At 39.5% G+C, this 23425-nt stretch overlaps 1 protein-coding gene and 1 long non-coding RNA gene across 2 annotated transcripts in view; both read right to left on the bottom strand.

Moving 5' to 3' along the window:
* Window positions 1-23425, bottom strand: part of LOC113745609 (uncharacterized) — a 100002-nt gene that overhangs the window by 30252 nt on the left and 46325 nt on the right. The gene's annotated exons all lie outside the window — the stretch shown is intronic.
* On the bottom strand, window positions 16288-18521 carry gas1a (growth arrest-specific 1a). The gene has a single exon (XM_010742778.3). It carries the CDS (start codon window positions 17913-17915, stop codon window positions 17130-17132), a length of 786 nt encoding a protein of 261 aa, XP_010741080.1. The 5' UTR covers window positions 17916-18521; the 3' UTR covers window positions 16288-17129.

Genomic DNA, 23425 nt, shown 5'->3' with positions numbered 1-23425 from the left:
TCAATTAATTGATTCCAATTAAAATCAAAACATAATGAATTTAGACTCAGAGCAGCAAATCATCACATCAGAGAAGCTGGGCTCGAAGCACGATTGGCAGGGTTGCTCAACAATTAAACAATTATCAAAATAGTTGCAGTCGATCAACTAATTGGCTCAGTTCTGTTAAAACCCGCTTATACAAAAAGGAAAGTTGCAAAGGCAAAAAATGGCAAAGAAAAGAAAAGGAAATAACGTTTTTGCAGATTTGTGATGAAGCCTATTCAACGTTGACAAAAATAAAGATGGCATCAATAAATATGGACTTTCAGAAAACCTGTCCCTTATATTTAAAGACAGAAGTGTCTACAAATCTTAATATCACAGCAGTCATTTTCACAGTATCATTAATTTATGTTTTGTTTTGGTTAAGCCCAGCCAATGGGTGTACACAGGTATCTCATTAGGATATTTTCTTTGGCTGGTTAACCACCACCAAGCATACACAGCTTGGCTTCATGCCTGTTGAAGTACTAATGTCAAGATTAAACATTGTGGTTTCCCCCCAAAACGAGGACAGAGCGCATATACACACATACACACAAACATCAAACAGATCAGCTGCAGAACCTGCACCATAATGCTCTGCAATTAGTTTGTGTTTTGTTTGATGATGATCTCCTCTGCCCCGAGGCTCTTTCAGCTACATGATGAATTTGTCCCACTAACCTCATCATGCAGTTCGTTCCTTCAGCTGCAGCTGTAACCGCCTCTTTCCTCAATGTCTGATCACCTGGCACAGAGAAAACACTGTTGATCTGTTACTTAGCTACTGCATTAAAATCTACTGGACTGCAGTTTAAATGTTGAACAAAACCCCTCAGTCATCTCATCACACTTCTGTTTTAGCCAAATCGCAAACAAATGAATCAGAGGATCCTTTTTTCCAGGATGGATGTTACACATATAGTAAACAGAATCTTTGGCTGTAGTTACATAATAATTGTTCTTTTTTTTCATTTGTTTTGTTGATGATTTATAGAGAATGAAAGAAATGACAGGTTAATAGTGTCAGCTTGCCTCTGGGGCTTAGATTCAAGATAGAAAACAAAAGATCTAGAGAGGTGTTAACCAGACATAGGCTTAAGTCAAGAACAAAGATCTCTTCTTTCTTTGCTATAGAACCAGAAAAGAATGAATGAAACAAAGAGACTTTTATGTTATTTATCCTTAAAACTCCCACAGAAAGCGTCCTGCTAAAGACAACATTGGTTAAATTGTGGGTTTTGAAGTTTCAAAGGCCCTATTTTCTTCTCTTCTGTGGTTTCAAGTGGCTGGGGGTTCAGCTGGAAAGGAGGAGGAAGAGAAAAGGTTTCAACAAGTTCCCTCAAACAACAACTGGTTACGTTCAAGTGAGGTAGCCCTTGAGCAGCTGTATGACAGGAGCCAAGGAGGAAGTCAGGTAAAGTGTGACAAAGCGACAAAGTGCAGGGGGAGGAGGTGAGTCAGGAAAACGCCTGACTTTAACTCAGGAAATCACTTCTTGTTTAATTTTCAGCGGGCAGTCAGCATTGTGTTTTTTAACCCTGACCACATCCATTTATAACCTTAACCCAATGTATTATTGTAAATATGATGACGATGTTTCCCTAAGTTTAACAAAGTAGTAATTCTAACCCAAACCATGATCTCTCCACAAAACCAAGTCATTTTGTGCCTAAACCAACCCTTAACCATAATGTTGTCACAATATAACACAGATTTATTTTTCAACAGATTTTTAATGTTTTTGAAAGCCACAGACAAATGATGTCAGCGCTTTCTGATCCAGACTCTATGTATAATTCGAGAGCAGTGGTTCCCAACCTGGGCGTCAGGACCTCCACAAATGGTCACAAGACAGATGTGAAAGGTTGTAAAATATTTATGAGGTTATGAAAGCATAAAAAAATTCTGCTACACCAAATCATGTTTTGAGACTTTCCTTTAATTTTTACTTTAAAATGAAAATGAAAAATCAGAAAAAATATTCAGGTAAAACAAGAAAACTATGCCAAAGGGTTTTGAGAACTACTTTTAGGAGGGAATAAACACGGGCATATTTTGTGGACTTTGGTTTTGTTGGATATTCTTTTATTGTTTGAAGTCGAAAATATGAGGAAAACAGCTGGTGGATTAAGATTTTTTGTTACCATGAGAGAACAGGAACATGACATTCAGAGACTTATACGACTTGAGAAGAATCTCTAACAATATAACGGATAACCAGGTGAACATGACATGTATGCAATCCCTTTATTGCCTCATATTGGAAGTGTGACTGAATTGTCCCCACCCCATTTTAACTTTAGAGTTCTGTATACAATTCTCTTCTTTGAGACCTAAAAGCAGACAAAACCTCGAACAAGACAACATCAGCTAAAAGCCTGAGACACAACCAGGAGTTTTGAAATGTACCACAATGCCGATATTAGATCTGCTGCACAGAAACAAAGCCACCTGTCCGAGAGGCCCGGCGAGAGGCTGAAATCTCCAGCAACATGTCAGATTCTTTGATTAACATTCCTGCCTGGGACTCATTTAGCAGCTCTGTCAACAGGTGGGACGCAGGGAGACAGGCGGCTCACAGACAGAATTATTGGAGGGAATTCTGACTGTGTCCTTCATCACCGCTAATAATGAGACAGGTGAAAGAAGGAGCTGAACCTGTGAATTCCCCCTCTGTTACCCCTCCAGTTTCAACCCCTCCTCCATCTTACAAAGAGTGGACAACACTGTGTGTGTGTGTGTGTGTGTGTGTGTGTGTGTGTGTGTGTGTGTGTGTGTGTGTGTGTTTCTATCAGACAGAGGAGACAAAAAGAAAAAGATAGAAAGTGTGTAGGTGTCAGAAACAGTGAGAAAGGTCTGCTGGTGGTGTTGATTTGGAGTGGTTTCCTTGGCAAGGACACTTCACTTTTTGGGGTTTTTTTTAAAAAAGGGAGATTTTTTTCTCTTCTTTCCAAGGACCCCGGGTTAGAAAATCCTGTGAAAGCAACAGCTGTTGTTTCTTTTTCTCCAAACAAAGGCCAAGGACCCACTGGAAGCTGATACGCCATTCAAGGGCGGTTGTAAAACGAAACGGGCTTGGAGGAATGAGTCAGTTCTTCTCTAAGCCATGACAATTTGTCGCTTCAGGCAAAGATAGTCCTACGAGAAGAGAATATCTAATAGCAGGCCTTTTTAGTTTCAACTAAGAAGCAGGGAGGGAAAAAACTACCAAACTCGTGCGCATCATCAGACACGGGATGATTAATTTATTCAGCTCAGCTGCCAGCAGGGAGGTGCCAAACAAATGAGTGAAGAAAAGCACAGAAAGTCAGACACACAAACAACAAGACTTTCTCAACTTGTGTTTTGCATGCACTTCACAGCTAATAATTTGAAGGGAGGGGAGTCGTATATCTCTGTGCCAGATGGTGCCATTTTCATTTAGCAGATAAACAAACAGAGATTTTCACTGTTTGGTTTTGCAAATCTGGAACTCATTGCCTGCTTCATATATTCATATATCCCACTGTTGTTGTTGTAAAACATTTACGCAAACATACACCACAAGACTGTCTTGGCTTTATACCGACTGATCAATTAAAATAGTGAGAAATCTGGCTTTATAGCAGGAATGACGTTATCCCTTTGCCTGCTGCCTGAGGTGCAGCTGTAGGTCAGACACTAATCTAAATATTTACTTCCTTCTTTCTACAGTTTCAGGGTTTTATGTATGTTTGACTGTGTCAGTAAATAATGTCACAGCTCAAAGCATGACAAGAAGTCCATAATTCTCTGCTGTGTTGCCAGCGCAGACCACACCAGCTAAATTAATTTCTGGACCCGACCACAAACTCAACAGTGTTGAGTGTGTTGAAATTGGTATGTTTGTTGCAAATGACCACAGAGAAAGAAGGAGGAAAGAGAGGAGAGCAGACCGACTAAATGTATTTGAGTCTGCAGTGTGGGAATGAATGCAGCATCTTTGTCTTCTAAATATAAGAGGGATCGACTGTTTATGGCTCTCTGGAGTACTTTAGGGACATCTTATCTGAAAGAGTCAGACTAGCCTGGCAGTTCTCAAAAACATGAGTGCATGGCATGACTGCTGCAGCTCTGATCCATTCCACATATTTAAATGACTGGACTACCTGATCATTGTATGGCAGTTAGTGCTTTGTGAATATTCTTTTTCCTATATTGATCATGTTGATGCACTGAATATGAAGCCAAAGCCAGGAGACGGTTAGTTTACCTTAGCATAGAGATTAGAAATGGGAAAACAGCCTGGCTCTGTTTAAAATGTTAAAACCCCTCTATCAGTACCAATAAAGCTCATTACAAGTTTGGTAGACTCTTTGGAGTTTCAGCTGGTTGCCTTGCAACCTCAGGATGACAACAAGACTCCAGGAAGTCATAACCAAGAACCAAGAAAATCACAACATCGTGGTTTCAGCGAGGCTGGCTGTCCTGACCTGTTCCTGTTTCTAGTCTTTATCCTAAGTTGAAGTCTCCTGGGTCTAGCTTCATATTTAGAAAACAGGGTATCAACTTTCTCATTCAGCACAAATACATATTTCCCAAAATGTCAAACTATTCCTTTAAAAGCCAACTGTCGGTAAATTTGAGTTTTTCTCCAAGTTTTGTAACTTTTTTTTTTTTCATTGGTGCATGTGTGTGTGTGAGAGAGAGAGAGAGAGAGAGAGAAAGAGAGAGTGTGTGGCTTGAGGTTGAGTCATGGAGGGGGATAGAGGGGCTGATTGGAGGCAGCTGGCTCCAGAGGTTTACCTGTTTGACTGCTGCCAACCCTGAAATGTCTGCTGCTGCCTGACGGATCCACACGAGGGGCCCCAGTCCTGCAAATACTCTATAATCCCATTTAATCATTAAAAATGTCTGAAAGTCCATGCCAATTTCATCATTTATAATGTTTATCCCTGAGGTTGAAAAAGAAATTATCAGCTTTGCAGCATCTGCAATAAATGTGACATGCACATAACTTAACCCGCCCAGAACAATATACGGTATAGTATTGCTAAAAGGCACATTTATTTCCAGCAGCTTTATGCTTTGACATGTGGCAGGTTGCCCGAGTAATCACAAACTTTTATATTTAGTTCTTTTCTGTAGAATTTTGGAAAAACATTTATTCTTTAGATGACGTCTGTCTGCAGGAGACAGCGTATACATAACAGACTGAAACTGGAGGGAAACAGCTAGCCTGGCCCCGTATCTGGCCTACCAGCTCCTCAAAAGTTCATTAATTAACACATTTGATTTTGTTTAATCCCTAAAAGTCAAAGTGTAAATTATAAATTGTGGTTTTATGTTAGCATTTATACTATTTCTTGGCTGAGCTACTGACTTTCTGTCATGTTTTTACTGTTACTATGTAAACTAGCTGCTTTATTCATAAAATTGCTTTACATTTTGATTTTCTACATTTTTCATAGTAACCAGTGAAGTGAAACTATACAGGGTCGGCTTGGTGTTAAAGCACATATGGGGAAAACTGAGCTTTTGTAACGATGACATAATCTGCCCACTGACAGGCGGGGCTATGTGCCCCTCTTTCTGTGTGTCACGCATTTAAAATTCCAACCCAGACAAATTAATCAGCGCAGCATTTTTGGAATGAAAGCTGGTTAACTTGTATGTTTGTCCTCAGGCTCCCTCCTACAATGCTCAAAAAATATACATAAAAAGAAAATCGTGCAAATAATTGAGAAAAAGAGAATTTAAGACAAACAACATGAATTAGACAATAAACTGTAAGTGCATCGTAAATAAAAAATAACTATGTCCTGACGTCAGCTGTATTAAAACATAGTACTGGTGATGACAGAGGGCAGGAGGATGCTGAATAGAGGACAAACAGGACACTCAGGAGAGTTTAGCTGTGTCTATAGCCAGGCGATTATGTCATTTAAATGATGATACAGTTGATCATACAGATGTCGGTTTTGACAGATGACATCAATGATGACTGATGCCAACCGGAAAGAGGACGTAGAAGTAGAAGCGATCGAATTGTTTCCTTCACTGTAGACTCTAAAAAAAAACCAACCTGTACATGACATGTCTTAGTAATTACTTTTTACACTATGTACAGCATTGTCCGGCACTAACAAACTGCCATTATCCTTCTTCTCTTCTTTCTTTCTCTCTGTGTCACTTTCAGTCTCACTTTTAATGACACAAACACTCCTGTTTACATGGCAGCATTTTGGCCTGTTCACTTTCACTCTTGCTACTCCTGCAGTACCATCCCCCCAAAAACACACAGAGATACACACCCACACACAGACACACACACACACACACAACTTCTCTGTTTCTCACTCCAGACATTACTAACTCCCTGTTGTACGCCACGCCTTCCTGTGCAGTTCCTGCAGTGTCTTTAACATGACATATGAGCAGCTCAGGAAAAGACTAGCACAGCTTTCCATATTTACCAGAGAGCTGCTAAGATGGATTTCCATGCGCGAGGGGGAAAAGGCAGTAAATATGATGCAGAAGAGAAGCAGTGGTAGAATACTTATGGATTTCTGCAGTAATCATACTCCTCTTGTAATTTACAGCAATTACACAATTATTATATTTTTTTGTTGGATTTTTTTAAATGTTTAGCCTTGCTTGTTGCTTTATATCCGGCACCAAATTAGATGATTTTAACGTTTAACTTCACTTCCCTGTGAGCAGTATAATTACCACTCTTCCCAGCTAACAAACTTCACTGCTGCGTGTTGTCAGTCAAATATGCTGCCCTGACCAACGACAGAAAAATGTCAGAAAATCTCCCTTTTTTTTAGTTTGCGGGTTCAATCTGTCATCCTAAAACAATGCAGAGACATGTGAAAACCTTCCTGCTCCATCGTGAACTGAGGCACAAAGACAGCTTTATTAATGACCCTGAATCACCAGCCTTGCTCTCAGTTGCTTTGGTAAACCGGACCATTGTGCACAGTGCTTTTGCAGCCCAAGTGAGATTATTCATTATGTGTGTAGCTCATGTCAGCCGAGTTTATTACAGATTCATCATGTTTTGTGCCTTTGTACGTCTCAATTTGGGACATGGTTCGACTGAAAAGTTTGAATCATTTTGGGATTCCAATGTTTTACAGGCACAAATATTTTACACATACTTTTATTTATTGTTTAAAAGGAGATGAAAAGGTGTTTGTGTTCAGTAATCGCCGCGGAGAAAACTAATCGCTACATTAGGAAGTATGACCTACAAAAACAAAACAAAACACACTTTTGTTTACCTCGAAAATGTCCCCTTAAATCAAGTAATTGCTTCCTGTTCCAAGTTACACTCAGCACTTGTTTTACTGCCACTTGTTGGACTTCAAACAGAGACGTCCTCTGCTCTGAACCTCTTTCAGCGGAGAGGTGAAGTGCAGCCCGCTGAAGGCTTTCGGATGTGTTTGCTCTTGGGATTTCACTTGAAGATGTTTACAAATGCCACTACAGGGAGCACAATGGGAAGAAAGGAGATTGAAACCAGTGTTTTGAATGACACACTGAGCTTAATTATTTACTAATCTGTTGAGTACATAAATGAACTATATTCATTCAGAGATCTACAGTATGAAGACTAATTGAGGAATAAATGTAGTCATGCGATTATAATAATGCTGCTGCCTTATATTTTATGAGATCAGGCTGCATTATTCACATTTAAGTTAACTTGATTCACTGAAACTTAACTCAGCTGTGTGTTTACTCTGCACTGAGGGATAAAACTGGGAGCCAGTGTTGTGATCAGTACCTCTCGCAGCTTCCTCTGTCCCATGCCTGCATTTTCATTAATTTCTTTGAAGGCTCCCATTTGTGTTTGGGTTAACAAAGCCACATCAACTCACACACCGACCCAACATATTTATGACCTACAGTCTGTACAGGGGCTGTTCTGCATGAGCCCGCACTGCTGCCTGCCCTCCGCTGTGAAAAGAGAGGGAGCATAAAAGAGGAAATGAATGTGTGAGGGATGAATACGTGGCCCTGGGGGTCAGCTTAATGGAGTGAGACCCCGGCCCCTATTGACTTCCACTGCCAAACTATTAACTCCCCACAACTCTTCAAGCTACAGCCTCATTATTCATGTCAGGGTGAAAGCACATTTCCTGTTTATGTATTTCGTGTTGCTGTGTTGACTTTTGCTGGTCTGATTACTCAGACTGCAAAACAACAGATATATAAACTGAATAATCAATGTTAACTTAACGTTGAGAGTGTAAAAGTCATTTTAATGCCAGGCCACACTCATTAAAGTTTATGTGACACTTTTGGGTAGTTTTAAACAATCAACTTGTCAACACTTCTGTCATTGACAAAAAAAGATATCACCTTTTCACTGAAATAAACTGCAGGTCATGTTAAGTGTCTCACTAAAATCATCTTGTTTTATCTGACCAAAAGTGCAAAAACCCACCAAATATTCCATTTTCATTCCAAGTCTCACATTTAAGGAGCTTTGAATCTTTTGCCTAAACATTACTTAAACAATGAATTGATTGGGTCAAAATCAAAATGGGTAATTTAATTAATTTTCTTTGGATTGACCAGTTGATTACCTGACTACTTGTTACAGGTCTAGCATGCTGGTAGCACATGCGATAGTGTGCTGCTTCAGGTACTGATTGAACCAAAGAAATACCAGAAATTCAATTTAAAGGTATCCTGTGAACTTTGTGCCCACTAGTCTTTTTATATGAAACACTGCATGTAAACATAACTTATTATTATTTACAATCTTCCACAGAGACAAATATCTGGGAATAAATTCCCTTTTGCCACTAATAGTGATCCCTTGAAAGCTGAAATTGCTTTACATGAAGACAACTGCAATATGATCTTCCTACAAATTCATGTTGCCTCCTGAGATGTTATGGTAGCTAAGAATCCCACTGATTTGAATGTGTGTGTGTGTGTGTGTGTGTGTATGTATGTGTCTGGGGGTTGGGGGTGTTATCAATAACAAGCGAGAGGGGTATGTTTCTTTAAGACAAACCCATAAATGGTGGCCCGGTCACCACCTACTTCACTGAGAAGGGGCTGGCTGCAGTTCCAGTTTTCCTTGGCGGGTCAAGCCTGCCATTGAAGTCTGAATGGGCTGCCATGGCAGATTACACTGCACAGCTGTCCCCCTACCGTGGAAATTAAGTTATGCCCCGTGTCAGCAAGTTTTGTGTTTTCCTCTCTGTCTCTTTCTCTGTCTCTCATCCCTGCCCCTCCCCCCGTTCCTCTGCCCTTCTCTTCTAATTCCTTGAATTGTGGAGGCCTCTCAAAAGTGCACAGCCAGAGGAGTCTTTCGGAGGTAAAGGCTGATTATGGGTAATCATGCTGAGAAAAAGGAGATGAGTGGCTAAACAGCTTTGGCGAATTTATCTCTAAGAATAAAAAAAAGCATGAAAAGTCTCAACAATTACTACAAAAAACAACAATCAGTCCACTATGAAGCTACCCTGCTCTCCTCCACAAACACACACTCACTTCCAAACATTTGCGTACACACCAGCGCCTACATGGACATGTAAACACAAACACAAGCAAACAAACAGAGGCGGCCCTGACTCATTGTTTCAGTGTCTCTTGGACAGTGTTCTGCTGCACTTGTGGCCCTTGCCTTGTGTTTTGTTTATGTGTAATGAGGCTAGTGAGCCTCAAGGCTGGACACCACACCACCTGAGGTTGGAATCCTCAAGAAAACTAAATATGGTGGGCAAAGTTCAAGAGATCTGGATTAGGACAATTTATTGTACACTCGTTTGTTTTTTTTAAACAAAATCCTATTACATCTTTTTGTGGGTGAAGTTGTTTGTGTTGTGGTCAAAGTGAAAGGCAAACACTCCCCCTCCTCCAGTGAAGTGTGAACATGCTGGGAATGTCCTCACGAGTCTGCAAAGCAGCTGGGCCCACTGCCTGTTACATGCTGATGGAGGGTGCAGCTTCACTCCAGCCAGGCGGACAAAGCACGATAAACTTCGATTAAAGGGCTAGAAAGTAGAATTTACTGCACAAAATGACCATAATTTATCTAGGGAGAGTTGAGAGGGCTGATCAATACCAATTATTCAAAACAAAACATTGCCAAGTGCTCAGACATCTATTGATATGTCTATATATTGTATCCCTGCTATGTGAGCATAAACATGCATTATCACAGCTAATTTATGTTCCATATGTATTTGTTGTTTACTATATGAACACTTACACTTACTTACAATTTCTGTCATCATAACAAGTCAATAATCACAGTTGTTTATCATAAGACTTTTAGAATAACAATAAAACTGTTGCAACAAGTTCTCCAAGTTAAACAACAAAATATGTTGCTTGTCCGTTGTTGAAAAGAGCCTAACTGCTTTCACCCGAGTTGGTTGACGTGAAGAAGAGTCCTGAGAGTAGTTGAATATCACACAAACCTTTTTTTCTGTTAATCTCTGGAGATCACACTACAGAACATACACCTGTTAAAACCGCAATAGCAAGCTCATATAGATTTCTGCATAAAGTCCCTTCCTATAAATCATCCGATCTGTCCCAGCCAATTAAAGAGGAGCCCGCTCTTTAGGTGTCACTCTTAGGTGACTAGGTTAAAGTTTGTATACTAGAAACTGTTCCATATATGACGTCAGAGACGGTTTGTGGGTGTAAGATTCACTTCTTCTGTATCTCGGGCTGAGATAAACAAGAGACAGTTGTTGACCTTAACTTAACCCCAAGTATAACTGATCAAGCAGCAAGTGCATATATGTATAAAATGTCAACCAAGCATTAATATATTTTGTGTGATGCTGCATGTGTGCTCAATCCACACCGTGCCCTCTAGAACGACACACAAGCATTTTCTGATTTGACGTTCTAGTCAGCAGGACAGCATTGTTACAAATCAATTTTGAAGATTAAATCTGTTCTATAATAGCAATAATGGCTAATGTTGGCCAAAATTGGTAAGGTTTTGAAAATATCATGATGTGGGTTGTTAAGATTGGAGAAATTGGGTTTAGATGGTCAGTGTTAGCAAGCAATCATAGCAACACTTAAAAGAAACCAACATTGGCTGTCAGCAAGAAGCAACCAGCTGTGTAAAGATTTTCATGAGGTCGAAACACATTTTTGCTGTCATTTTTGTAGAAATAGCCATTCAATGTATTTCCATTCTGTTTATCTTCCTATATAGTAATCTTCATTGTTAGTGGTTGTAGCAGTAGAGTGTTTGCTATCATCAACCAGGACTGAAATCTCAAGGATTAGTTATGATTTACTGACACAGTCATCCACCCCGACCTCCTCCAAACGCAGACTTTGTTGCTGTATGATAACATCAACTTCCTTCCTTCTTTGCTTCTGGACTAATGGTTGCTAGAGGACTTTATTACTTGAACATAAACAAATGTCCATATTTTAGGGCACTTGCACCTCTTTCTGCACTTTTGCTTGTCTGCATTATTTACACAGAACTGGGCTGGTGGGAGTATTTTATATTTTAGTTGCAATTTCTTGCGCATCACTCTGAGCAAATAATCTCATTTAGTCATTTTGCTACTTTTACTACTTGAGCACCTAAACTGCTGTTATTTTATATTGTCTCATAGTTCTACAGTCACTTTCAGTTTCTTCACAAGCTAAATATTCTAAGTAGTTATAATAGTAGTTATAAGTATATTCCTATACCTACTTACCTCCATTTTCATTTCTTTTCAGTCAGTCCTTACTGTATCTAATTACGGACACAATGAGCCAGAGTCTCTGCAGGAATTGTGAAAGTTTTATCTCATGCATATATTTCTCCTGAGACAGTCGGTGATTCGGCCAACATGTTGTTGATGCTCCACAGACCGCACACATGGTCAGTGCAATTTGATTCAGTCAAACCACACTAGCCGTCATCTGGATTACATGGCCACAGCTTTGGGATGACACACCATTTCTGTTCACCTTTCTGGTTTGTGTCCTCCCCCCCATTCTACCCATACTCATTTCTTAACAGGTAAATATGGAAGCCATTTAAACGTTTAGTTTGTAACAGTAATCTACAGTGCAATAAGGCAGCACCACATGTAACTGGATAAAATTCAAAGCATGTGTAGCAATGTGTCTAGTCTAGTCTAAAAAGGCAGGAAAGTGTATTCCCCTGCCTCTTTCCAAAGCAAACCACTGGTTTTCTATTCTTCTGCAGCAAAACTACTATGTTTTTTTTTCTCTTTTTGATTTTTCCAATACTACACTGCTTATATAAGCACTGCAGTTCAACTAACAACACCAGTATGCAACAATTTGTGACCCCCTTTGTGAAATACTCAACAGCGACATTTTGAACAGCGAATATATCAAATGGCTGCCACAAACAGTCAGGTAGCAAAGCGTTTTCTTGGTGACAGTGGGATTAGTGCCGCAGGTTTTCTCTCAGGACCCGAGGAGTCGGGCTGCAGCTTGAGTAACTGGATTACAGGCCTTTTTCTCATTTCAAAGGGTTGTGAACTCAGCAGAGGTCTTGCATGATGAAATCAAAGTGGCAGCTGAAATAGAAGGGAGAAAAACAACAAGAGTTTCTCAAAGGTCTTCTGGAATCGGCCAAGCAGCTAATGAGAGAGATGCAAAATCAATGATTTTTGCTTCGCAGTGTCCTCCTCCTCCTCCTGTCTCCTTCCAATGGCATGAATTCAGAGAGTGATCCCCAAGCAAAGAGAAGAGCATCTGGAGAACGTAAATAACTTACAATAGTAAAACACATTCCAAGTGAAAATCACAAGGAAACAACTACAGTAACAGCAACATGCGTCTTTTTATAACTACCTTTAACAAATCTGTGCCTAAGCTATGGCAGGAGCACAGAGGGGAGTCGAGGTGGAGCCCATTCCATCGAATACCCTGTGGTAACTTTAGGGGATTATTTCCAAATCCTTTCAAATGAACTTTCCATCTCAGTGCCTCCTCCTCCGTCTCAGCCATTCCAACTGTCGAACCATTTCTACATCACTTTCTGCACAACCTCGCATGGAGCCAAGGCCAAAACAAATGTCTGTGAGAAATATGGTCAGCATACAACATGAGTAAGGAGCTCAATTCATGGCCCAGAGAAGGTGGAATATTAGGAATACAGTTATATTAATGTGAAAGAATTGGAACTACTGCACATAATATGTATATCTGTGTATCATTTGTAGAAGATTATTGGGAAAATATTAAAACATTTAACTTTAGACCGTACGCACCTTGTTTATAGAGACTAAACAACATATCTGTTCAGGCCTCAAGTCCTCAGAGAACACACTGAAACACCGAAGCTTTTCAGAGTTTTTGTTTTGATTGTGGATTTTTTTTTTTTTTAAAGTAAAACAAGTTCCAGCTGAAAAGGTTCCATATAGGTTTTCCATTTACCTCTGCATGAAAATACACCCCCCAGCTGATGCCAGGGCTTAACTGAAAACACTGCAAGGAAAAGTAGGGCTAAGGTCAAATATTCCATGTTGTCAAATATCCCTTAGAGTAATAAAGAAGTCATGTAATTATATATGGTAACTCAACTTACAGCAACAACTTACATTGTTGAATAAATGTAGAGGGAGGAAGGGAAAAAAAGAAAGGGAGAGACATTATTAAAAAAAAAAAATAGTGTACGGATTATTATAGATCACATTACAAACAAGTCTGCACGGAGCATCGGACCGCCAGCTTCAGTGGTTGAGAGAGCTCCACCTTTGTAAACATTGTGCTGTGATATGCATGGGGTGAAGGGGTGAAGTGATCTGCATGGGGTGAAGTGTGGGCCGTTTTGTTCAGGAGGCCAAAGAAACAGAGCTTGGAAGTGAACTGAACTCACTGAAGCAAAGTTGATGGCAGAGATACCTTACACACGCTCAAAGAGCTGGAACACAAACAGCCACAGTTTGTAAATTAAACCCAGAACCACCCGCTCCCCCCCCATCACACACAACTTGGCTGTGGTAAGTTTTCACAATTCTGTGGCACTTTCTGTGGCTGTTTTGTGTATTTAATTTAACAAAAAATTTAAAGAAAAAATTACTTTCTTTTAAACCCCTGCCAAAAAGTCTAAAATTTGCCTTGTGAGCTCTAAACCAGAAAACGTATTCAAGCACTCATTGTAAACCATTTCCATTTTATGACAAGCAAACCAGTTTTGTGAGACTTTTTTGCACCTCATTCATCCATTCATCCATTCATCCATCCACACACCGCGCATTATTATAGCCTAATCAACGCACGCTGCGCTTTTTCTAAGTGCTGAAACTGCCTGAACAAATGCGAGAGGCAAAAGAAGGACAAGGAGGAGGAGGAAGAGGGGAAGACTGGCTGGGCCACAGAACAGAGCTATTCTCCTGCTGGAAAGCTTCTTGCACGGTGAACCGCACCGACACTGCAAGAAACTGACATGGCATTTTATTTAGGAGCCACACTTATGACGAGGATTTAGGAATTTCAGCACAGACTTCAAACTTCATTTAACTTTTTTGTTGCAATGTTTAAGATGTGAAATCATAGGGAAATCATTTTGAAGTGACTTTTTGGATCAAGTTTTCTTTTTTTTTTTAGGATTTTTTTAAAGCAAAAAACAAACACAAATACAAAAAGAAACAACTGTAGGTAGAAATGACCATTTAACAAAAAAACACAGGGGATATTAAGTGTGGATAAAACACCCCTCGTCACCCCATGGGCCTGTCACGTGTTTTCTTCTTCTCCTTTTCTTGCAGTGGAGGGTTGAGACCCAAGCGGCAGCAGATCGTTCCCACATGCTTCCCCGCCGCTCAACTCTCCAGAGGTGTCAAGCCAGCCTGAAAGAATGAAGTGCCTCCCTATTGTGCTGCCCAACTATTATGTGCTTAACATTTCCATGACAAAGATGCCACTCGACTTCTCCTCCATCCATTCAAATGGAGGGCCCTTGTCCCCCTTCTAATAAAACATTTTGCAGCAAATCATTGATTTAAAGCCCCTGAAGCCAACCAAAGAGAGGGGTGGTATGATTTGCAATATTTCATTAAGATAATATTAATAACAATTCTACTAAAAATAATAATGCTCACAATGCATGGCTGCATAAATGATTATTTGAATAAAACCCAATTAAATGCATTTTGTACCTTATAATTGCAGCCAATTCAAGGAATTTCCATTATCTAATTTAACAACAAATCTCCCCCAACAGCTGAATTTAAACCACTTGCTTAATGGTTTGTTTACATCAGTAATATTAATAACACTGGAGTTATTTTTTTCTGAATTATAAGTTACTAAGTTAAGAAACAGCAGAACTTTTAATTTTCTATGTATTTCCACATTCTCATGCTAAATTGGAATATTTGTGAAAAGTATGAGATAACCATGAGATTTTTTGCCTTTAACAGGCAGTGACTGTAAATTCTGATCCCAGAGTGAAGAGGGTGTTGGAGGCGGAGGGTGGAGAGGGTGTTTGTTTGATTTATGGTGCCAGTTGCTTTTGACAACAGCCAGCTAAATCAAGACATTGCGGGTCATCAGTCAACAGTCAAAGCTGGTCTGCATTTTAAATGAGCCTGTATAAACTGTAATTACAGAGACAGAGGTGTAAAAGTTACAAAGCTGTATTTGGAGACCAGGGATATCACTTCATGGGACAAACGTCCTTATATAATAAAATAAAAATGCCATAATCATCTTATATTAATGTTCCTTTAAATAAGCGAATTTGACAGTTTTATCTTCACGAGCAACAGTGTTTATATACAATATATTACTAACTGACTGGACCTCCTTAATCAGTACTATAAAAGCAAACAGTCAACATGTAGTGATGTAAATGAGAATTTACACCAAAATTGTTGCTTTACCCTTAGTAAAGTGTGTTTTTCATGCATATATGACCATATGCAAGACTTAACAGAATCAATCAAATTATGTAAACAGTGTACACAGTCCCTTTCAAAATAAAATAATTAAATGAGATCTTAAAATAAGTGTGTGTAAAATAAATACTTATAATACACTTATCATGATTACATTATTTAGTTACATAACAAGTTAATCCAAACAAATGTAACTTAAAGGGGATAAAGGGTCATCTGAGAAAATTAGAAAAAAAAAAGAGCATAAACAGATTTTCTGTCAATATAAACACTTTTTTGCTGAAGTCCTGGCTTGCAATAAAAAGCTTTGTTTAAACACTTTCAAAAACCCCAGAGCTGAATGACGGTTCATATTTCATACTTTGGTCTGAATTAAGGCACAGCCCAGTGATGTGGCAAAAATCAACAAATAACTCACAGTCAGGAATGATATCTTCAAGTTTCCTTTATGCCTTCTATAAAAGTATATCAATAAGGCAATCATACAGTGGATTTAGACATTTCTCTCTCTAGGCTATACACAGTGAATAAATCATCTCATAGCCTCAAACATAGAGGATTCTCTGGAAAAAAAATCTATATAGGCTATACACATATATACAATGCACATTATCTTTGAAGATACAGTCAAAATAACTTCCCTTTAAAGCTGGAATCCTCAGTCTTTTATTCACATGATGAACATTTGGATGTAACTAGGTGGCATGTAATAAATTACTGTTTCACTTTATCTCCTCATCTATTTACAAGTTCATAGATTCCAGCATTAAATACTTGTAAATCAGATCAGCCTGGTGCCAAATGGCAACAGTGTCATATAAAAATAGTTCATATCTTAAAAAATAAGATTGGCAGTGCACAGCATATACCGATTAAACGTTGCATTGTTACCAAAACAAGCCGAGTGTGTCTCTGTGACAACTTTACTATCAGAGTCTGTGACTGAGAGAAAGTAGACAATCTAATTTAGCTTATCACATAAGCAAAGCATGTGGAGAGCCGTGAAGTGATGTGGTTTGATAAGAGAGGAGCCTGGAGCTCAGGCGGTTTTCAAAATATCTTTCTGGTCTCATTTGCATAGAAAATATCCTGATGTGATATCCTTCAGCGTCTAACACTCTTAGATCAAACAAGGCCTGCGCCCAAAACACCCCTTCCCTTCAGTCTTTGCGGCTCTAACCTTTCACAATAGTAGCAGGTCAATGAGTGACAAAAGTTTAGATTGCCTTTTATCCGGACAATAGTCGGGGCAGATTATGAACCCTGGGACTAAATGAGGGGCAACAGAGCCAAAATGGTTGCCAACAGGGTCAAAACACAGTGGGCCGCTGGAAGAGAGGCTCCGCTCTCCAGCTCCTCTATATAGTCCGAATCTGAGGGGTCGACATCATCTCCGTCTTCTTCGTAGTCGTTCCCGCTGCTCTCCTCCCTCATGGGAGAGTCAAAGCACAGAGCCTTCATACTACTCTTGACAAACTCACAGATAGCCCTCTCCGTGCCGTCACACATACAAGTGTCCAGCTGCTGACCCTTGGGTATTTTACGCATATTCGCGATCACATTCCGGCATGCGTTCGTGCAGATCGCCCCGCTGAAAAGTTTCCCGCAGTGGTTCAAATAATCGTGCATAGCGGAGCTGCACTGCTGGTCCCTCTCGCACTGGCGCCGAGCTTCCGTGCAGCCGGTGCTGGTAGTCCTGGGCAGACAGGGCTCGATGGCCCGTTTGGTGCTCGTACACAACGGATCGTGGGCGCAGCTGCAGTCCTCCAGAGCCGGCCCGCTTTTGGTCAGATTGAGCTGGACTAGTGATGAGATGCAATGACTCGGACACTTCTTCCTCTGACCGGACAGCACGGGGCCACATGCGCGTGTGTAGTGTTCGTATGCGTAATTGCACTCGGGCTCGGCTTGGCAGTTCATGATGGCTTGCCAGCATATCAGCCGCCGACCGTGGGACGGCGAGGCCACGGATAAGTAGCCAAAAAACAAAAGCACGCAACCGAGAGGCCAAACAGATCTGCAGACGCTCTGCGTCAGTGCGCCAGAGCTTGCCATTGTTTCGGCTGCAAGAAACGGTAAAACTCACAGCAGTGTCATACGTAAAACTTCTACACTACTTCCATGGATGGTGACTTCACTGGAGAGTCTTATTTATTCCGAGGCAGATGGTGTGTGATAGGCCTGTGTGTGGGCGTTCAACAGGCTGGCACTGCGCTGTGTAATCCCGGCTCCATAAACCCGTCAGCGCTGATCCATTTGAGCCGGATTCTTGAGCGAACCTCCCGTTATCCATACATGATTAGAGCAACAACTGAAACAATAACACGCAGGAGTAAAATAGACAGAAAGGGAAAACTTCTCCACAAGTTTAGGAGAGTTTCTACAGCGGCTCATTCCATCGCAGTGATTCTGAGTTCATGCAACAAATTGCCTCCAGCTCAGCGATTCCCTCTTGCGTCCTCGCTGCTAGCGGATCTCCACGAAAAAGCGACGCCGAACAAGTCCCGAGAGTCCTTTGGTGGACTGCCCTGGATCATTTAGCAGTCCTTGTGCGCACGGGAGTGCAAACAAATAGTGCATGGGGAAAAACAACAACCCTTGTGGGTCGCAAAGTGGTCCTCTACTCTCTCCCCTTTGAGCATTTGTCTTTCTGTTCCACAGCCCCCTCTCCACACATTAGCGAGGTGCTTCTCATTGGTTGGCCACTTGTTGTGGGTTCCTACGTACCGATGGGCGGGAGTTTAGGGTGGGAGGAAGATGGTCTTGAGAAATACAAGGTGAGGTGGGATGAATGAGAGTAGATTCAGTGCAGAGAGCAGTCCACCACATTTACTATCCGAGGAACTGATTTTACAGGGAGTTATCATAGCAGTTATTTAAATAGATTGTTGTACCCATACTGTTGTTTTAGTGTATATATATATTTGAGGTGTAGTCTATTGAACAAAGTGCTGGAGAGTAGATTGAGTAGTAGAGTCGAGCAGTTCTCTATGTTTATCATCCAAGTAACTGATTTTATAGTTTATAAGTTTTTATTATAATTTCAAAATGACATAAGTTTAATATACATCCTTTAAAGTATATGATTGTTTGAAGGGAACAACACAAGCCTTTACGAAGATATTGTTATTAGTTATTGGTTTATAATGTTAGATTACAATCCCATAGCCTTTTCTACATTGCATGGGCAATACATTGCTGTATGTTTACAGCCTCTAAACAAAGCTCTAGTGTATATTTGGTATATTTTCTAATAATATACATACCATTTTAAGGCATTTATCTAAGGGTTGAGTGCTCAGACAGAGGGTAAATGACATGCAACAAAGGTGTCCAACCAGATTCAAACTAAAGACATTGCTTGCATGTATATACATATATGTGCTTCACTCCAGTGAACACCATTTAATACTGTAACACCCTGCAGATGATTGGTAATGACACAACGAAACTGCTGTACAATAATAACTCAAACTTCATGCCTGCAGTGCTTATGATCCGTGTAGCATCCTCACTCAGAATTTAATCATCCCCATCCCATTAACTCTTCCTCAGCAGAGCAGTTGAGTACAAATGAATTGTGCTCTAACAGGGCACTCAGTGAACATCATTTATATAATCACTCATTAGGCTAACTTCTTTCATATTATCACATTACATCAGATGCTGTCAAATGTTAAGCTGGTGAATCAGAGCACAGACACTTTTCTTTGCAGTGTCTTGCCTAAACATGTGATCTGATATTAATCCTGCCCAGAGTAGTCGTACTAATGTCCGTTAAACCTGAATGACTCTAACCTTGGGTACAGTTTATCACCAGTCTGAGATTTTAATACTTTTATAGTATATTACTTTTATATTACTTTAATAGTATATTAACTACTTTGTTTCGAGTAGTGAGTTTTTCATCCCCTTTATTAACATTCAACAGTTTAGCAGTGTGAAACAGGTGGAAATATGCTGCACTATAGATAATAGTTAATAAATATGCACAGAGAAAGTTTTTCCAGGAAGCATTTCTCCCTACATGTAAAGTAAATCATATCATAAAATCATAACACAGCCTGGTTGGTTGTGGATATTTGTGGTAAAATTGGAAACCACTACTTCCTCTGCAGTGGATTTCTCACAGCGTAGTTATTGAATAATTGTGAAAAAAAATGTCTGTGGCTCCTTGATTCCGAGGAATGAACAATAAAAACTTTGTGAGGTGTGGTGTTTTATAGAGTTTGAAATATTTCTGCAATCAAACTCACAAATATCTTGTGGCATCGTGCTAATAGTTGTTCATGGCTGTAAGCAAAATATCCCTGAACAACAAAGAGAGTCCAGAGAAGCAATGCACATTGTAAATTTTGTGTTTGTCTGGGGTTAGTGTTTTTGGTCAAGATCATTTTATTCAGTGAGTCCATAAAGTTTGTCTCTCATGGGCCTGAGAAGCTTTAGAGAGTTTTTGTATGTTTACTGATTTTGACGGGACTGACTCAATTACTATTAATCAATGACCAGTTCCAAAGAAGAAGGGATGCTGTGTAAAATCTAAATAAAACAAAATAGTTGTAATGCAGATTGAGTGCATTTTTCCAAAAAAGCAAAGTTTAGTTTGAACGTTAAATATCTTGACTATATACTGTATTCAAATGAATATAGATGTGATGAATATAGATTTTATTTATGTTTTACACAGCATCCAAACTTGGGATGTCAAATTGTCAGAATGATCATAAAAAGTGCATTACAGTTTAAAGACCAAGTTTACATGCTGCATTTAAATGTCTTTGTTTTGTCCGACCAACACAAAGGCTGTCAGATTACTAGAAACTAAGAAATCCAGCATCTCTTTACATTTGAGAAGCTGAAACCAGTTATTTTTCTCTGGATTTTTTTTTGAAGAAAATCAGAAATCCTTATTCATGGAGACAAACTGAGCATAAGCTGTGCAGACAACTGTTGAGGTCAAGATTAATCTGCCGATACAAAAACATTTCAATATATAATAGCATGAAAAAAAAGCAAAATCACAGACCAGGTTGCTGTAGAGGAAAGTCAAAATCTTAAGAGCCGTAGCTCTTCCTGAATGTGTACTTTTATTTCTCTGATACTTTTTATTTGACTATCAAGAAGATCAATAAAAATCAGAATACCTTGTTTGTTTGAGAAACAGCTTTGACTTTACAACTTCTTTCCAAGAGATTAGATATCTGCCTGGACCTCATCATCAAAATGGCACGCGTGTGTGTGTGTGGGTGTGAGTAAAATGATAGCCCACATGTTGACACATGAGCGAGAGGAGGTAGTTTAGTTCTTGAGGCTTGATGTGGATGAGGGAGTCAGGGAAAGAGAGCAGCGAGGGCACAAAGGCTGTTTGTGTTTCAAACAGCATTCTGATCTCAGGAATGTACCTTTAGGCCACAGCCGTGAGCTTCCCACTGCAAACAATGCACTCAATGTCAGTTACGGCTGGCTAGCGCAGACGCTGCTGGCGCTACTCCAAGGTCCCAACTCGTCGAAAATGATGGATACAGGGAACTCAATACCTCAGGAGTCCCTCTTCTTCTGCTTCCCCTGCAGCACAAAGAATGGAAACACTGTGTGCTTTGACAAAAGATTTCCAAACACCAACTTCTTCATTGTTTCAAGCGCTTTTAGCACATCTGTAATATGAAACAGAGGCAGCTCCATTCAAATGATGTATTCATTCATTAATCTTTTTATATCAGTGTAAATAAAGCAGCAATTTCGCCTCTCTGAGTCTAATAATTAGCATATTATGAAAATGTATTAAGTGAAGACTTGTATGAGAAAATGCCTCTTTAAAAACTCATCGACCACATAAAAAATCTTTCATCCTAAACACTTGCAGACGGGGGTAAAAAAGCTTATCAAATCATCCAACACTTTTGTCTTTGCCAGCAGCTGTATGCTTAAACCAGATGTGCTGCACTGAGAGCAGAGCGTCGTTACTTTGAGGGCTCAATTAAAACACAGCTCTTGCCGCAAAAGTCCAATTAAGGGACAAACATAATGATATTAAAACCATCCCCTGCTGGTCTTCAGAACATTGAGAGATTTTGAGGTTTAGTAATGTCTTATGAAGAACTGTTATACCAGCACATGAAATTAAGTTGACCGAAATAAAAACATAATTAAGCTTTTACAACGTGTTTAAGGAAATAGATTTATTGTCAAAATAATATAAAATGTTCAAACATTCATTTAAAATAGAGATATTGCCATAAAAAAAGATAGATAGTACACACTAAGTGCAAGTAATCTTGCAGGATTTTTCTTTGAGGGTTTATAATCTCACATCTGTCCATTCTAAGAACCTTGCTGAGATTTTTATTTAAAGCATAACTTTGTTATTTAACTATGCATTCTAATTGTACTAATAGTCTACAAACTGATATTAAAGTAATTTAAAACAAAATGTTGAATGACTGCTGTTGTTGAGGTGCAAGGGAGCTGTGTTGTGAGGATTTCATCAGTAACTGAGTGAGCTGAATCCCAGCAGAGCAGGTCAGCGTCAGTAGGCCTTCACTGTGCTGTCTGAAAAAAGGAAATATCAGGATACAGGAAATGAGTTGGCAGGAACTATCCATTCAAATTGCTTCCTCTTTGGGATTTCAGAGAAGCGATAATGGCAAGTGATAAGTTATTTGGAACAGAACCAAACAAGATTAAGGATTCATTTCCTTCCTAGAGTCTGCCTATTAATTTGCCTCTGTTTCGTCCGTCCTCTTCCGGGGATTTGTGTTGATTTGTTCGGTTTGGAGCTACAGAGTGACGCACAAGTGATTACAACCCTACAAGTTGCCAGATAATGGTAGACAGCCATAAATAAACCACCTATTTTTACCATTCCTAGAGCGTTTTCGCTGCAAGTCATGAATGCTTTGCTTATGGGACAGTGTTAAAGGGAAAATCCCCTGCAGCACTTAAAAATTACAACAATGTCCCTTTACACAACGATGAAAAATGTTTAATTTCTTAAAAATAAAAACAGTGATACAATACCCTTAATTTCAAACTTCCTTTCTTGTTGTGCTTTTAAATAAGTATACAGAATGGGTGGACCCCTTCTTTAAAATCCTGCTAAATGGGTAAAATGTTAAATGAAGTGTTATGGGGGCATGTTCCTTTAATCAGTAAGATTAAAGTCATCCATCATGTCAAAGAGGCACAGATCCTGCTGACCATTTTAGCACAGTCCACTGCACTATAATTTCTACAAGATTCAACAGGATCTGATCTACGCATTTGGTATACCATCAAAAGAGGAAACAAACTTCAAACAAAATCACAAATTTGGCCATTTCACTCAGTAGCACTCACAGTTCATATACACAAGTCAGTAATCTGTTCATTGATACACAACAGAAGGTTATCAATAGGGGTTTATTTATAGGTTTGAATTGGGGTTTTACTGAATAAAACTGCAAATAAATGTGGTATTGAATAATTAATATTGCACCAATACACTATATAATAAAACAATATTTTAAGAAATGTGTTTGGAAGCCCTGGTGGCATTGATCATGAACCACAACATTCCAGTCCAGTTC

Source organism: Larimichthys crocea, chromosome III, assembly GCF_000972845.2.
Source record: "Larimichthys crocea isolate SSNF chromosome III, L_crocea_2.0, whole genome shotgun sequence".
Lineage (NCBI taxonomy): Eukaryota > Metazoa > Chordata > Actinopteri > Sciaenidae > Larimichthys > Larimichthys crocea.
The sequence above is the reverse complement of the archived record's forward strand: the minus strand, read 5'-3'. Positions and strand labels throughout refer to the sequence as shown.